This window comes from Onychostoma macrolepis, chromosome 10, assembly GCF_012432095.1.
Source record: "Onychostoma macrolepis isolate SWU-2019 chromosome 10, ASM1243209v1, whole genome shotgun sequence".
Classification (NCBI taxonomy): domain Eukaryota; kingdom Metazoa; phylum Chordata; class Actinopteri; order Cypriniformes; family Cyprinidae; genus Onychostoma; species Onychostoma macrolepis.
In genome coordinates, this window is record NC_081164.1 from 5,395,251 (window position 1) to 5,411,272 (window position 16,022).

General features: G+C 36.6%; 1 protein-coding gene across 1 annotated transcript in view; it reads left to right on the forward strand.

The window, feature by feature from the left end:
- The window catches only part of adamts6 (ADAM metallopeptidase with thrombospondin type 1 motif, 6), an 85,131-nt gene that overhangs the window by 40,158 nt on the left and 28,951 nt on the right, over nucleotides 1-16,022 (forward strand). Inside the window, exons 13-17 of the mRNA XM_058788796.1 lie at nucleotides 2,823-2,930; nucleotides 7,387-7,532; nucleotides 9,512-9,575; nucleotides 11,636-11,738; nucleotides 13,591-13,724. Of these exons, the coding sequence (XP_058644779.1) occupies nucleotides 2,823-2,930; nucleotides 7,387-7,532; nucleotides 9,512-9,575; nucleotides 11,636-11,738; nucleotides 13,591-13,724 (555 nt within the window). The remainder of the gene's footprint in view (nucleotides 1-2,822; nucleotides 2,931-7,386; nucleotides 7,533-9,511; nucleotides 9,576-11,635; nucleotides 11,739-13,590; nucleotides 13,725-16,022) is intronic.

The window sequence follows — 16,022 nt, forward strand, 5'->3', positions numbered from 1 at the left end:
GATGGTGGAGCTGAGGGGCACTAGCGGAAAAATGTGGCAGCTGGCTCCATCTCAGTCTAGATCTCTATGCAGGGATGAGTAGGGTCTCTCTGCGGTGGGCTCTGGCTCTTTGTCCACTGTGGACGTGGGCGCTCCTCTACATCGCCCACAGTAAAACAAGATCCGACGACCCACAGGGTGAAGTTGATGTAAAAATACTTTTTATACTTTTAATTTTTACTTTTAATAAATACGTTTACCCCGTTGGGCTCAAAGGGGTTCCCCATCGGGCCAAAGTTAATCGAGACAAACTTCCTCTTTATTAATAGGTCCTTTATTCAGTCACGTTTAGATCAAAGAATGACAAAGGTAGACAAAATAATTCAAAAGAAGTGTATTAGATTAATCAAAGTGACTGGGGTAATCCAATAGAGAAGAAACACTAACGAAACAGTGTGTAAAACACAACACAACAATACCAGGCAAAGGATTAAAGAAACTGGAACTAATGAAATAATTAACTAAATGACAGGTGAAGAAAGAAAGAAAGTTGAGCGGGTGAGTAATTAAACAGACAGAGAAACTAGGTCAGATGACAAAACGAAAGACATAACCAAAACTCAATGAAAACATGATAAAAACTAAACAAAAGTGTTACATAGATTGAAAGAATAGATAGATTTCCATCAGAAGACCAAAGCTATGACTGAAATGGGACACTTTGTAAAAATTAGCACAGATAGCCACAAATCTAAAGATCCTTTATGTGCATATTTCATATTGAAATTCTTATTCCAGCCACTTAGTGCCTCATAACTTTAAAACTAACATTTTAAAACTGTTCGATAGCAATATTTACTTTGGTCTTAGTGAATTTGGCCCATTTTTAACCTGCACTCCCAGCTTAAAGCCGTCAGTGCTGGGGTCTCGCTGGTCAAGCCTACCCCTCTGACCTTCTCAGCATGGGCATCTTGAATGGGCCAGCAGGAAACCTTATTAAAACCAGCCGCAGAGGTGGAGCTTTTGCAACCTGAGAGTGGTAGTTTGCCGCTTTATTTAATCTGGATGGGCTGGGCAGCTGAGTCTTATTTACTGACCTGGGGTCAGTGGCGGTGCTCCCTATCGTAAGTCTTTTTCATGGGGGCACTTCTCTGTCCTGTAAATCCTGTGAAGTTCAGGCTTTAAAGGGAGCTGGCGCACTTTAATGGGAAATCTAATGCAGGGTTCTACAAAGCTACACTTGTAATGTATGGAAAGCCTTATGTCTTCCTATGCTAAAACTTCAGACCCCAGCATGGTTCCTTTTAGAGCATATGGAAGTTAGTTCTTCGGTGCATTTGTCAAATACTTATAAGGCAGTTCTAAAAAATGTAAACTGACAATTTCTTTCAACTTCTAAAAATTTTACATTTTAGGGAATTAGCAACAAAATGTCATGTAATAAAGCTTAGATACTTAAGGTGTGGTCACACTAGCGAAAAAGTAATTTCTGACTGTATAGTGCAAATTTTGTAAAATAGTAGGTTGTCTGGTCAATATGTTAGTTCAGCAATTTTTGATGAATTGGTGAAGTCTTTTAAGGAGTTTTGTGATGATTAGCATACTAGCATAAAAAACTGGTTTACCAAGAAAGCCTTGCTGGTTAACTAGTCAAAACAATGATTAAATAAAATTTCAAGTTTGAGTTTACGGCATTTTAATTCATGTGTGATACTCCTGAAATAGCGTACACAAGCACTTTTAGTACAACTTTTAGCTACACTCTAAAAATTGCTGGGTTAAAAACAACCCAACTTGGGTTATTTGGCAACCCAGCGCTGGGTAAATATTGGACAGAACACATGCTGGATTATTTTGACCCAGCTGGTTGGGTTAAATGTTTTTACCCAACATGCTGGTTTGTTTTTTTTAAGTCAACTGTTGTTTAAAAATGATTATATTGCTGGCTTAAAATGTACTGGAAATTAAAAATCACACACATAATTACTATAGGCAACAGCAAAAATCAGAAGATGAACATTTATTATTAAGAAAGAACACATGGACAAAAGACAAATTGAATTTATTTGGGTGAATACAGCATAGTTTACAATATTTAATAATAATTACATATATTTAAACTTGTTTAACAAGCATTTTAGACATAAAAAATGTAATATTTAAAAGTAACATTTTAATTTAAGTGTAATCAACCGTTCTCTGTAATTGCTTTTTACCGAAATAGTGCTAATTCTCGTACCGGTGTGTCGCCAAAATCTGAGCCAGTGAAGGGCTGCTGTTCGCGGGGGAACTATGAACTTCAGACCACTGCCTCCCGTTTCACTCGTAGCTGAGAGATGCCACGACTGACTCCATAACCAAGTCAAAAGGCGTTTCCATCATGCGAAGCGACCGCTGCTGACACAGCTGACTCACATCTCGTCCCAGCAATTGGGTTAAAAAAATAAGCCAGCATTTTTTAGAGAGTAGCTTTTTGAAAAATTACATTTCAAATTGAATAAGCTTGAAAATTTAACTAATAGATATCACCATACTTCACCGGTTGATGCATTATGAATTTAAAAAATAAAATTCTGAAATGTTCAATCAAATATGCCACCGACCAGCAAGTCGCATATTAGCAATGGTGTAACTACAGCCTATTGGCTATTAAAAAGGGGGTGGGTCCTTTCAATATGCCCCGCCCAAACAGCTTTTTTCAATGCAGAAACGAAGCAAAAAAAGTCTCGTAAAAAGTCTGGTGGGGAAACCAGTCCACCACAGTATGCTGATCTTGAGTTTATTTTTTCTGCCCCTTGAGAATTGATATATTCTGACCAACTTGCTTTTGCCTTCTTTCCTAGGAAGTGTGTAGAGAGCTCTGGTGCCTTAGCAAAAGTAACCGCTGTGTCACCAACAGTATCCCTGCTGCAGAAGGAACCCTGTGCCAGACCAGCACAATTGAAAAGGGGGTAAGTCAGCATGCCATGACGGAAAGATTTATGCAATGGGAATGGTTATGAAATGGCAGGTAGTGGGAAACGGACTCCTGACAGATTAGAGAAGAGAATGGCTCAGGGTGTGGCGTTTGTCCCTGCTCTCATTGTACCAGATATGGGAATAAGAAAGCCTATTCCCAGTGTTCACTCATGCACACAGCGTTTGGGTCATCAGTTCACATTTCTGCCGGTCCAGGTTAGAGAGACAGTTTTAACAAAGATTAGAGTGGCCATTGTCCTCATTCGTAGGATGGCTCAAGAGGAAGAATGGACGAGGACCATGAGCTGTCGGTCTTTGTTACCATTCGCTCACTGGATCTATTTACTGCCAAGCTCTTGTGCGTTGTCTTGGACAAGCAGCGAGCCCCAGGTTGAGCCGCTGTTTTTTTTTAGCGGGTGGCGTACTTATGTCTGCCCCTGGCTGGGTCGGCATCAAAGGAATACGAATGTCAGCCATTTCTCACCCAGCGTGTAATGGAGTGGAGGCCCTGCCAGCTCCAGAAAGACGAGAAATGGAAAGACAGAGAAAATGGGGTGACCACACATGCTACTGAATATGCTTTCCACCAATGCCACTGATAATGAATTTGTCACGTCGTAAAGAATGACTGTCGAACACTCCAGGAAGCACAATGCCAGAAGTCTGTCTCTGAAGACATTCTTCCACTCTTTGTTTAAATGTGATGTGACAACATGAAATCAAAACTGACTCTATGTACTTTCTCAATAAAGTCACTGATTTATCAGTGTTTTATAATAATAGTGACAGTAATAGTGATACAACCCAAATTCCGGAAAAGTTGGGACGTTTTTTTAAAATTTGAATAAAATGAAAACTAAAAGACTTTCAAATCACATGAGCCAATATTTTATTCACAATAGAACATAGATAACATAACAAATGTTTAAACTGAGAAATTTTAGAAATTTTATGCACAAAATGAGCTCATTTCAAATTTGATGCCTGCTACAGGTCTCAAAAGAGTTTGGACGGGGGCATGTTTACCATGGTGTAGTATCTCCTCTTCTTTTCAAAACAGTTTGAAGACGTCTGGGAATCGAGGTTATGAGTTTCTGGAGTTTTGGTTTCGTTTAATAATGCGCCAAATGTTCTCTATAGGTGAAAGATCTGGACTGCAGGCAGGCCAATTCAGCACCCGGACTCTTCTACTACGAAGCCATGCTGTTGTAATAGCTGCAGTATGTGGTTTTGCATTGTCCTGCTGAAATACACGCCGTCTGGAGGGGAGCATATGTTGCTCTAAAACCTTAATATACCTTTCAGCATTCATAGTGTCTTCCAAAACATGCAAGCTGCCCATACCCTCCGCACTTATGCACCCCCATACCATCAGAGATGCTGGCTTTTGAACTGAATGCTGATAACACTGTGGAAGGTCTCTCTCCTCTTTAGCCCGGAGGACACGGCGTCCGTGATTTCCAACAAGAATGTCAAATTTGGACTCGTCTGAGCATAGAACACTTTTCTACTTTGAAACAGTCCATTTTAAATGAGCCTTGGCCCACAGGACACGACGCTGCTTCTGGACCATGTTCACATATGGCTTCCTTTTTGCATGATAGAGCTTTAGTTGGCATCTGCAGGTAGCACGGCAGATTGTGTTTACCAGCAGTAGTTTCTGCAAGTATTCCTGGGCCCATTTAGTAATGTCAATGACAGAATCATGCTGATGAGTGATGCAGTGTCGTCTGAAGGCCCGACAAAGGTCTTCGGCCTTGTCCCTTACTCACAGAGATTTCTCCTATGTTATGCACTGTAGATGATGAGATTTACAAAGCCTTTGCAATTTGACGTGAGGAACGTTGTTTTTAAAGTATTCCACAATCTTTTTATGCACTCTTTCACAGAATGGGGAGCCTCTGCCCTTCTTTACTTCTGAGAGACTCTGCCTCTCTAAGACATCCCTTTTATAGCTAGACCTGATGTCAATTAACTTAATTAGTTGCTAGATGTTCTCCCAGCTGAATCTTTTCAAAATTTCTTGCTTTTTCAGCCCTTTGTTGCCCCCGTGCCAACTTTTTTGAGACCTGTAGCAGGTATCAAATTTGAAATGAGCTCATTTACTGGATAAAAGTGTAAAAATTCTCTGTTTAAATATTTGTTATGTTATCTATGTTCTATTGTGAATAAAATATTGGCTCATGTGATTTGAAAGTCTTTTAGTTTTCATTTTATTCAAATTTTTAAAAAAGTCCCAACATTTCCGGAATTTGGGTTGTATATAATATACTTTTAGTGATATACTAGCCAATAAACTAGCCAATTTACTGTATCTGCATTATCCAACACCGAGCAAATTAACAAAAAATATTTGTTGCCTCTTATATCACTTCCATAATCTGCTGACACTCTTGTCAAATGGTAATCAACTATTTATGTATTCAAAATTTTAATGAATTTTAAATACTTATAAAATCAAATTTAAGATTAAAAAGATTATTGAGTTGTTATTATTATTATTAAGGTGATTAATTATTATTGTTATTTATAAGATTAATAAAAATATAAAATGCAAAAAGATTTTCAGTATATTTTAAAAGTCCATAATCTGCTGAAAGTCTTGTAAAATGATAATTTCTATATTACTTTTTAAAATGAATTTAAAAAAATGTAATTAAATTAAAATTAAAATAGTGAATATGAATAAAAAAGCTAAAATACTTTTATGTATTTGTTAATGTAATTTTTTAATTATATGTTTGATGTATTTAAATTAAGTGTTTATTTAAGCTTAAGAGTATGTATATTATATTACATTTATATTATATGCATTATAAACTGTTTGTGTGTATCAACATTATATCAGGCACTTATAGCTATTATATATCTATTGGTTATCAGCAATGGAATTATCCTCTGAAAAAAACAAAAAAACATCTGTTGACCACTGTAATATATCAACAAAGTATCAAAAAGTAAAAAAAAATTGACCTTTCTTTAAAGCAACCACAAATCTCTTTCTCATTTATAAACTATATAATACATAATGAGTTATTACATTATTTATATTATATTATATTACATTTAAATGTATATTACATTATTTATGTTACTTGCATCTATATTATTTATTCAAAAATCCTAAAAAAAAAAATTTGGTTTTACTTTCATTGTCAAGCTTTCACTGAGTATGTTGCAATGCAGTATGCGATACTGCCTTTGAGTTTTGTTAAAAAACAAAGTACAGTTTGTTAGGGAGCAGCATAATCATGCTGCCTACTTTTTAAACAGCCTTCAAAGCATGTATATGATACACTACCTTAAAATGATGCTGACGGAGGCCGCTCACTAGGCTTTACAACAGTGCGTCTGTTAGATAAGACATTCTTTAAGAGGTTATTTTGGACCTGCCTGCTAGTGTCTTAGCACACTACCCTGATTTCAGACACTGGTAGCTGAGGACACAGCCTTTGCCTTGCCAAGTTCTCTGTCTGTGGACGAGAGAAAGAAACAGAGTCTGAGAACACGAACAACCCATCCAGATCCCTCCAGACAGAGGGAGAGAGTGAGAAAGAGCCAGAACTTAACCTACTGACACAGTTGCACAGTGACGACAGTTTCCAGCGTCTCCAATCCCTGTCCTCGTGTCCCCTGGGCTGGATGGATTATGAGATCTTGCCTTGAGAAGATTCCATGTGGTCCTGAGGCATTGCAAAGCCTTGAGTCTGTTTTTATTCTGGAGTGGATTCAGATTAGGGACAGCAGGTGTAGACGCTGTTTACACAAAACAAGATTTAGCCTAGAGACATCTGTCAAATGAGAGCTGCGCTTTACTTTGGCGGACATACCGATTACAATAAGGTTCAGCAATTGTAACTGTAATAATGAGCAAGGGAATGTTCAGTAACACTTTACTTGAAGCCTGTGTGGTTACACTTTATTTAAAGGTGTCCTTGTTACAGTGTAATTATACATTTCAGTACTGAGTAATATTAATTAACTACATGTACTTACTATTTGGTTAGGTTTAGGATTAGGGTTTGGTTTTGGGTTGCTTGCATGCAATTATGCATAATTAATTGTTATTATATTAGTAAGTACATGTAACGTGTAACAAGGACACCTTCAAATAAAGTGTTACCGCCTGTGTATATAATGCATTATAAAAGTATTTTATTCATCAACTGTCTTGCAATGCACCTCACAAACCACAGTTATAAAACATTAAAACTTACCTGTAGAAAGCATAATGTATGAACAACCAACTTCACATGTAACATGGAATCAACAAAATTGAAAAGTTAAGATGCAAAAGCCTCTAAGTGCCATTTGAAATTTCCCATAGCATTCATAGCATTCATGATGTACCAGTTTTAATATAGAAACGCAAATGAAATCCTACAGCAGAAATTATGATTTTATCAGAACATTTTCTTTACCAATGATTTTTCTATATCTGTGTATCAGTGGTGCTATCAGGGTGAATGTGTGGCGTTTGGGACGTGGCCGCAGAGCGTGGATGGAAGCTGGGGACCTTGGACCACATGGGGCGAGTGCAGTCGTACCTGCGGCGGCGGCGTCTCCTCTTCCATGCGACACTGTGACAGCCCACCGTAAGTAGGCAAAGTAAGCCAGAACAAAACTGAATGGGTCCCTATTTAGTCCATCTCACTACAGCTCATACTCACACTTCTCATTTCTATGCACAAATCAAGACTGGACTGATAACACAACATCAGTTAGGACATACTATTAAGGTACGGTCACGTTTACTGGTGTTCAGCGATTTTGTTTGTCAACTTCTTTTTTGTGGGCAAAATCCAGTCATTTCAATAGGAATTCATGCAATCTGGAATTTGCTGTTAGGGTGAAATATTTCCCAATTTAGCAATGTCTTGTGAATTTGCTGTTGGCCAACAGAAACCTGCTTGGTTTGAAAGTGAATTCTGTGTGAATTGCTTCCTACATCACTACATTATTGTCAGTAGACAATGAGCCTTTTTTTACCCACAAACCTTTGCAAATGTGTCCTCATTGTTAGGGTTCACTTGAAAATTAATATGCATCAACCTAAGTGTTGCAGTTTGAAATAATTATGATCTTTATTGTTTCTGAAAGAAGTCTCTTATGCTTTGCCTTCACAGAAATAAATTATATTAAAACAAAATATTAAAATACAAAACAATTATTTTAAATTGTAATAATATTTGAAAATATTACTAAATAAACACAGCCTTGGTAAACATAAGAGACTTATTTCAAAAACCAAAAAAAAAAAATACACATTAAATCCAAAATGGGCAAATTCCTGTTTGGTGGACTTTTATCTTGAAAGAATTTTGAAAGATTATAAGGCCCGTTTACTAATAGTGCGTTTTCATTTAAAACGGCAGAGTTTTTAGCCAAACAGATGTTGTTCTACAATATACAAGAATGTATTTACTCACGTTTCAAATAATTTGACAAATCAAAATTCTTTTGGTAAATTTTTGTGAGATGAGTCTCTAGATGATGCATAATTTAATAATGCCAAATTTCGTGTGAATTGAATAACCTAGGGGTAGACAAACATGTTTGAAAAATTCCATATGGTAATTAATTATAATTGCCATATTGTAATTAATAATCCAATTAAATTACAGTGGCAATTTATGACCTTTTATTGAATTATTGTTTACAAACAGGTTTCCGGAAAACTTCTACCGACCCTGCCCTTTTGAGTTTGTCTCGCTATTCTGACTTTTTTCTCAGAATTACTAGAAAAAAAGACAGAATTGTGAGATATAATCCCAGAATTGCAAGAAAAAAGTCAGAAGGGTGACAATTAAATGTTCATATTTCAGATGGCCAAATCATCTCACGTCATTGGTTCAGACAGTGTTGGGAAAATTTTGGGGTATTTTTTAAAGTTTCATTTATTTATTTATTTTTAACACACATTAGCTTTAAACTGATCTGAGATCAGCACAGAAGAGCAAAGTCAACCCAGATCTGAAAGATGGCTATATTTGTGTGATCTGATCTGATCTTTTGAATTTGAACACTAAACTTCTGCAGATGACCTGGAAGTGTGTGTTTGTGTGTGAGAGATAGGCGTGTTGAGATTGAGTATACCGGACCATTTGAAGTGAAAAGTGAAAGTGAAAGTGACAGTGACGTGACATGTGGCCAAGTATGGTGACCCATACTCGGAATTTGTGCTCTGCATTTATCCCATCCTAAGTTGCACACACACACCGTGAACACACACCCGGAGCAGTGGGCAGCCATTTATGCTGTGGTGCCCAGGGAGCAGTTGGGGGTCCGGTGCCTTGCTCAAGGGTCTCACCTCAGTCGTGGTATTGAAGGTGGAGAGAGCACTGTACATTCACTCCCCCCACCTACAATTCCTGCCGGACCTGAGACTCGAACTCGCAACCTTTGGGTTAAGAGTCCGACTCTCTAACTCTCTAACTCTCTAACCCCTGCTAAAGCAAATGCAATACAGATGTTGTCCGGTGTTGACTGGAATGGCGTGTTGATGCATTTTTACTTTGATTCCCTCTCTCTCATGATGGTACCTCATGAGTGTTTTTTATTCCTGCTCTTTCAGGCCAACAGGCGGAGGGAAGTACTGCCTCGGAGAGAGGAAGCGCTACAGATCGTGTAACACTGACGTGAGTTACAGCTCTTAGTTTTTCTTTATCTGTCAGCAGAATTATTTTGATTTATTGTTTAACATTTAAAAGCACCTAGTATTGTTTATATGATTACACTTTAAAATAACTGTTTTCTATACAATATATATTCTATACAATACAATTCTATGCAATAAAACAGTTATTTTAAATGTATTTTAAAATGTAATTTACTCCAGTCTTCAGTGTCGCATGACTTCCTGTTTCAAAGGAAATACATCAGCACAGGACTTTATGGGGTCTGCAAGGTGAAAATTTAGCTTGTTAGGCAGCCTTTCTACCACAAATCTTGAAAATAACAGTTAAGCACAAGCAGTGAATGTGTACTTTGGAAAACAAACAGCACTCCCAAGCACAGAAAATGAACGCGTGTTGTCCAACACAAACGTGTTGTGGATATGCACCATTGGTGACATCCGATCAGATTCTGGGGGCTTTTGACAGCAGCCCGGCTCTGGTTCGGTGCTTATTAAACAACGACCCCATCACAGATATAATGCAATTACTTCTTTGACCTCCTGGAATCCAAACGAAGCTTTTGAAGGGGACAACCAGGGGTTGAGGACCACTCTCTGGTGTGTTTATGTGGGGCATTCCAACGTCTGGATTTATTATGGCTGTGGCTTTGAAATTATTAAGTCATTGAGGATACGGCCCCCCTGTGGCTCTGGTTCCAGCCACAGCCATTGTTCAGTACCAAGCAAAGGTCTGCTATCATTTGTTTTACTTCTCAAAACAATGAGCTAATCCGCACCCCTTCGCTCACTGCTGACTCCATGATCCGCCAGTTTACATGGTGACTAGGGTTAATAACAATGCTGCCATGGAAAGAGGCCAAGTCGAGTCGCATATTAAAGTTTAATTGGATTTAGCGCAATAATGTTTAAATAACATTGAGAGTTCATTACATAATGCACATCATGTTTTACACCAATTTTTCAGAGAAGGGATATATATATTTTTTTTTTCATTTTGTAATTACAAGAGGCAAAAGTGACAATTTATATTCACAAATGAGTCAATTCTGTCAATATATATATATATACTGTATATATATTTTTAAATTAATATTTTTACTTTTATTACCCATTCCCTAGTAAGGTTTTTTCTTTATCTTCTTTAAATAAAATCTAAATATAGATTTAGATATATTTTTTTACGAGTTTTTACAGATTTAACTTTTAAAAAAAGAAATTAATTTTTGTTTAATCAAATATATATTTTTAATTTTAATTTTTAAATATTTATTATATTTTTAAATAAAATATTAAATATATGTAAAAACTTGTTATCCAAGTGTAAGCAATATCCAAGTGTTTGAATGCCTCGGTGAGCACAGTTGGTTTCTATTATCACAAAGAGTAAACAACATCAAAAAAAATTCTGAAACTGCCATGAATATATTGTTCATTAAAACCTGTGAGAGACATCATGCAGAAGACAATGAGAAGTTTGAAGGAGTTGAGTAGTTGAAAATGGAGTAGAGGTGCACCAGTCAACCATATCAAGAGCTCTGCACAACATCGACCTGTGTGGGATTGTGGTACAAAAATAACCATTACTTAAAATGAACCCTGTGCAACCATCTCTGGAGTTTGCCAGAGAGTATTATAACAACCAATGGAGAAAAAGATCATGGTGAAATGAGACCATCAGAGTTTTTAGCCAAAATTAAATGTAATATGTCTGACTCTAGTGCCCAAATAAGACCTCCTACACTAACTACACTCTTAAAAATAAAGACTCCTAATCGGCAACCTTTAACATCCATGGAATCTTTAAATTCTACAAAAGGTTCTTTAGAGTAGAAAAATGGTTTTTAAAGAACTGTTCACTGAAAGGTTCTTTGTGGAACCCAAAATGTTTTATCTGACGGCTGGGAATCTGTGACACTATTTAATATTGTTCAGTGTAGGATAAAATGAAAGTATTATAAATACTCTATAAGTTAATATAATATAAATGAGAGTACCATCTGAATGTTTTTACAAGGCCTCAACGGTTCATTCGCCGCCAATTATTTTATTGTTTGATCGCAGGCTTGTCCAGCAGGATCACGTGACTTTAGGGAGAAGCAGTGCGCCGATTTTGACAACATGCCTTTCCGTGGGAAGTACTACAACTGGAAGCCGTACACTGGAGGTAGGTTCCCAGCCCAGCACCCAGAGCGATGGGCTACAGAGGGAGCCGCTCTCTCCCACAGCCTTCCCAAAGTCTGGGCTTCAGTGACAGTATACATACTGGCTTGCTTTGTGTACCCTGCTAACACCAACACTGTGAAAGTCTCTTTGATGGGCTGAAAATTCTTCAGATTCCAGCTAGAACACCATGTATCGCTAGTCTGTGTGTGTATGACTGTGTATGACTGTGTATGTACACGGGTTTCTCAGAGAGGTCAGATCTGCAAATTAAAGTGTGACAATTAGGCCTGTCAATGTAATGCAATAGTCCACCCCAAAAATGACAATTCTGTCATCATTTACTCACTGTCATGTCACTCCAAACAAACCTGTATGACTTTCTTCTGTGGAACATAAACGTAGTTATGTGGGGTGTTATTTGGTACTTACTTGCTTACTTACTTATGTATGTATGTATGTATGAATTTATTTATTTATTTATGGCAATACAGCGAAATTCAGTGGAGTCTAATGTTGTTTTGGACCGCACTGACTTCACTGTATGGACCAAAACAGAAAAGAAGAAAGAAAGTCAAGCTAGTTTGTGTGAATGATCATTTATTGCAACTTATCACTTGATACGTTATATTAGTAATTTAACACAAACAAGAGAGTAATATTGTTTTAATATCATATATATATATATGATATAACAGCATAATTGATATAAATGTATATATTTATATATTTATTATATGTATATACTTATATATAGGTGTATGTATAATATGTATAATAATATATAAATATATATATATATATATATATTTACTATTTATTGTTATTATTATTTGAATGTTTAGTATTTGCATTTTATACTTATTATTTAATTTCATATAAATAGTAATAGTAAGTTAATAGTAAAATAAAACAAGCAATAAATGGATGACTTCTTTTAATTGTTCATTCAGTGCTTTCATCTGCTCTATGTAATTTTTACAGATGATCTTCACTTGGGAACTCTTCTCAGAAAATAACTGTGATTAATTTACTTTATCAGCATATAATTTAATTAAATTAATAAGAGTGAAAATCAAAAACTACCACTACCTCCCAACATTTTACCCCCTTGTGGTTTCATTGAGTCTTTTTCTGATCCGTTTTCAGACTGATTTAACAAAAAAGTGCAGCCGGAAAGCCCGAGGGAAGGGTGCATTTCTTGTTTACAACAAAATGGCCCAAATCCAATAAACAAAGAAAAACTGCAAGAGATCGAGAGGCATTTCCAAAACATTCTGACAGGAAGTTCATAGTCGACTCAATCATCTCCTTATCTCGCTGCCCTGTAATAAGCATGATCATTACCAATTGTTTGGCTCTTAAAACTCATTTTGGAGGTGAACTTCGCTTGTAAAGTCTGCGATAACCTTTGTGGATGTCTCCATGATTTTTGTTGGCAGCTCTGTTAATCTCTCCCCGTGTCTTTGCAGTAATGATGTCAGGCAAAACGTTCAGATTCCACTATGAGTAATGCCTCTCTTGTGCTCGAGTGCTTTGACTGGATTGTTAATATCAACAAAGGCATAAAAGAAAACTGTGGGCCCCGTCTGAGAGCCCTGGCTTGAGACAGTTGCAAGAAAAGCAGTCTGTGAATCACTTATCAATGCACTGGTGAGGCGAGAGATTGACTCTGTTATTCCGTATAGATTTTCGGTTTATCGAATGACATAAATCGTGGCCGCCTCTTTGACACTGCTGGGCCGTGAAGGAGTTCTTGAGGACCTTGGGACCCATCAATAACCTGATAAAAGGTCCCAGTGGTGTTCGAGAGAGTGACATCAGCTGTTTGACGATAAACTCGCTGTGTTTGTCAGGTGGAGTGAAACCGTGTGCGTTGAACTGTCTTGCTGAGGGCTACAACTTCTACACCGAACGTTCGCCCGCCGTCATCGACGGCACGCGCTGCCAGGCCGACTCGCTGGACATATGCATCAATGGAGAGTGCAAGGTGAGTCTACAGCTCAAATCTCACTTGCAATGCCTTATGAAAAAAAAGTACTGTAGTAAGTGCCATGCCATTTTATAGTGCTTAAAAGCCACATCCCAATTCCCAAATGCATTCAACTCACTCAAGACACGAGTGAAGTACAGTAGTTTTGAGACATTAATTTCGTCTTGATGTCCTAAACACCCTTGTTATATACTGTTTGGCATGTTAGCATTAGCATCTCGCTAAAGTTCTTGCATATCATTACCTAAAAACCTGAAAATGAAATTTGTGGTAGGTATGGCCTTTTGTACCTCAGCATTTTTTTAACAACTGAAAAAATCAAAGGAGAATGGAGACAAAAGCATGCAAGATCTGCCACAAGTATTATATTATCAGGCCACCTTTTGCATACTATTTTCAACACACATACTGTGCATTATACACTAAATACTACTATTTAAGGCAGGATACTACAAGCAAAAACATTGTTTTATCATGCACAGGTCTATTTTGAGAATTTTTTTAATTTTTTTTTGCTTCCATAACGTGGGAAGAAATATGCTTTTAAGCATTTATTGTATTACAATGTATTTGTATAATAAAATCATCTGTGTAATTTTCTTAAAATGAGTATTTTCTTGTGCACTGAGCCAGAAACTTCCACTTCAGCAGCACTTACAAGCACCAAACTTAATCGATATTCTGAAGGGCTTTTTAGGGGGTTTTGTTCATTTTTCTTTTGCCTGATTTATAACATTTTATGCCTAAAAATATGGTGAAAATGTATTTTTTTCTGGCTGTTCACAGTATTTTCTTTGTGCTAAAAAGCAAAATCAAAAATCTCATCCAAAATAAACATTTTAACTCTAATATGACAACAGAATGAAAGAAGAATTTTGGCTTTTTCCAATATTCAGATTTCCATTCTGGAAATGTATGTAAATTAGTGCATCTTTAGATATTAGTTAAGGTCTGATTTGAATATTTAAACTTTGTAATACAAAACAGTTGTCTTTATGTACTGTGGTTAATTAACTGGGAAAAGTATGGTGACATCTCTTAGTTAAAATAAATTTCACCATGTTCACCTATAGTGCCTTAAAATAGAATGTGAAATAGTACACGTGTTGCCAAGAGAAATATTTCAAGAAATAGTACTCTAGATTGTCGTCACATGACATTTTTTGTGAATACTTGCTTAAGTGGAAAGAAAAACGTACTTTTGACAGTTCGATCAAATAGTTGGTTGTTAGAAACTCAAAATAAGCATTTTTGTGACTCAAACAGTAGAGCATGGCACATGATTCCCAGTAAGTTGTTTGGTATAAAAGCATCTGCCAAATGTAATGTAAAAATGTGCAGAGTGGCTTGTTTCTACTATATTTCATAGATTTCTGTTTTATGTGGCCCTTGTGGTTTAAAATGTTGTATTATCTTTGTTTATCAGACACTAACAGTCTCAGACGGACAGTCTACAGAACGTAGCCAATCACTAACACAGAACAATGAAGCCTAAATAAAGGCTGGTGTTGAAGGGGCTGAACCTCTTATCAGGACAGTACAGTTTGGAATCGAATTGTGTTTTCCCAAGTTAGTTAGAAAGGCGGGTTAGCCGCTGGAGAGTGATATTTAATTCACTTACAATATCATTTGTATAACAAATCAAATTGACATAATAGTGCTACGCTTTGTTTATTTTAGGGTTAAAATGGATTTTGAACTCTGTGTAGAAAGTATTTGTTAGTCTCACACATTGTTGTCCGCATCCTTGATTTATGTGGTTTAAGATACTATTTTAATTGATCCCTAAGGTTTCCTCTTTGATCTGATCTGGAGCGATAAAATGCACACAATGTTCTTTTAAACTCAAAGGAATCGATCTGTGCTGCACCCAACAACCTCTCGTTGCATTTTGGATGAGACTCACGGTTTAATAATAATGCAAGTAAAGGCATGCACAGGGGTTGCAGAGGGAATATCCAAAACAGTAATCAATCTTATGTCTAGTCCAGTGATTCACAGCTGGTCAGTCAAAACCCCAAAATGGGTCACCTGTTTTTTTCTGAGCAGGGAGAAAACAATGTTAAATTCAGTTAATAAAATGCAACTAACCACCTTAGTGAAAAATAAATGTAGTAAAATGTATTTGAAATACATTTATTTCATGCTAAGTATACTACAACTATATTTACATATTTTTGTACTTATTAAAAATACCCTGCATTTGTACCTTTAGTATATTAAACTATACTAAAACTTTACTAAAATTAATTTTGTACTTAATGCACTTTAATTGTGCGGAAGTGGTGCTGAAGT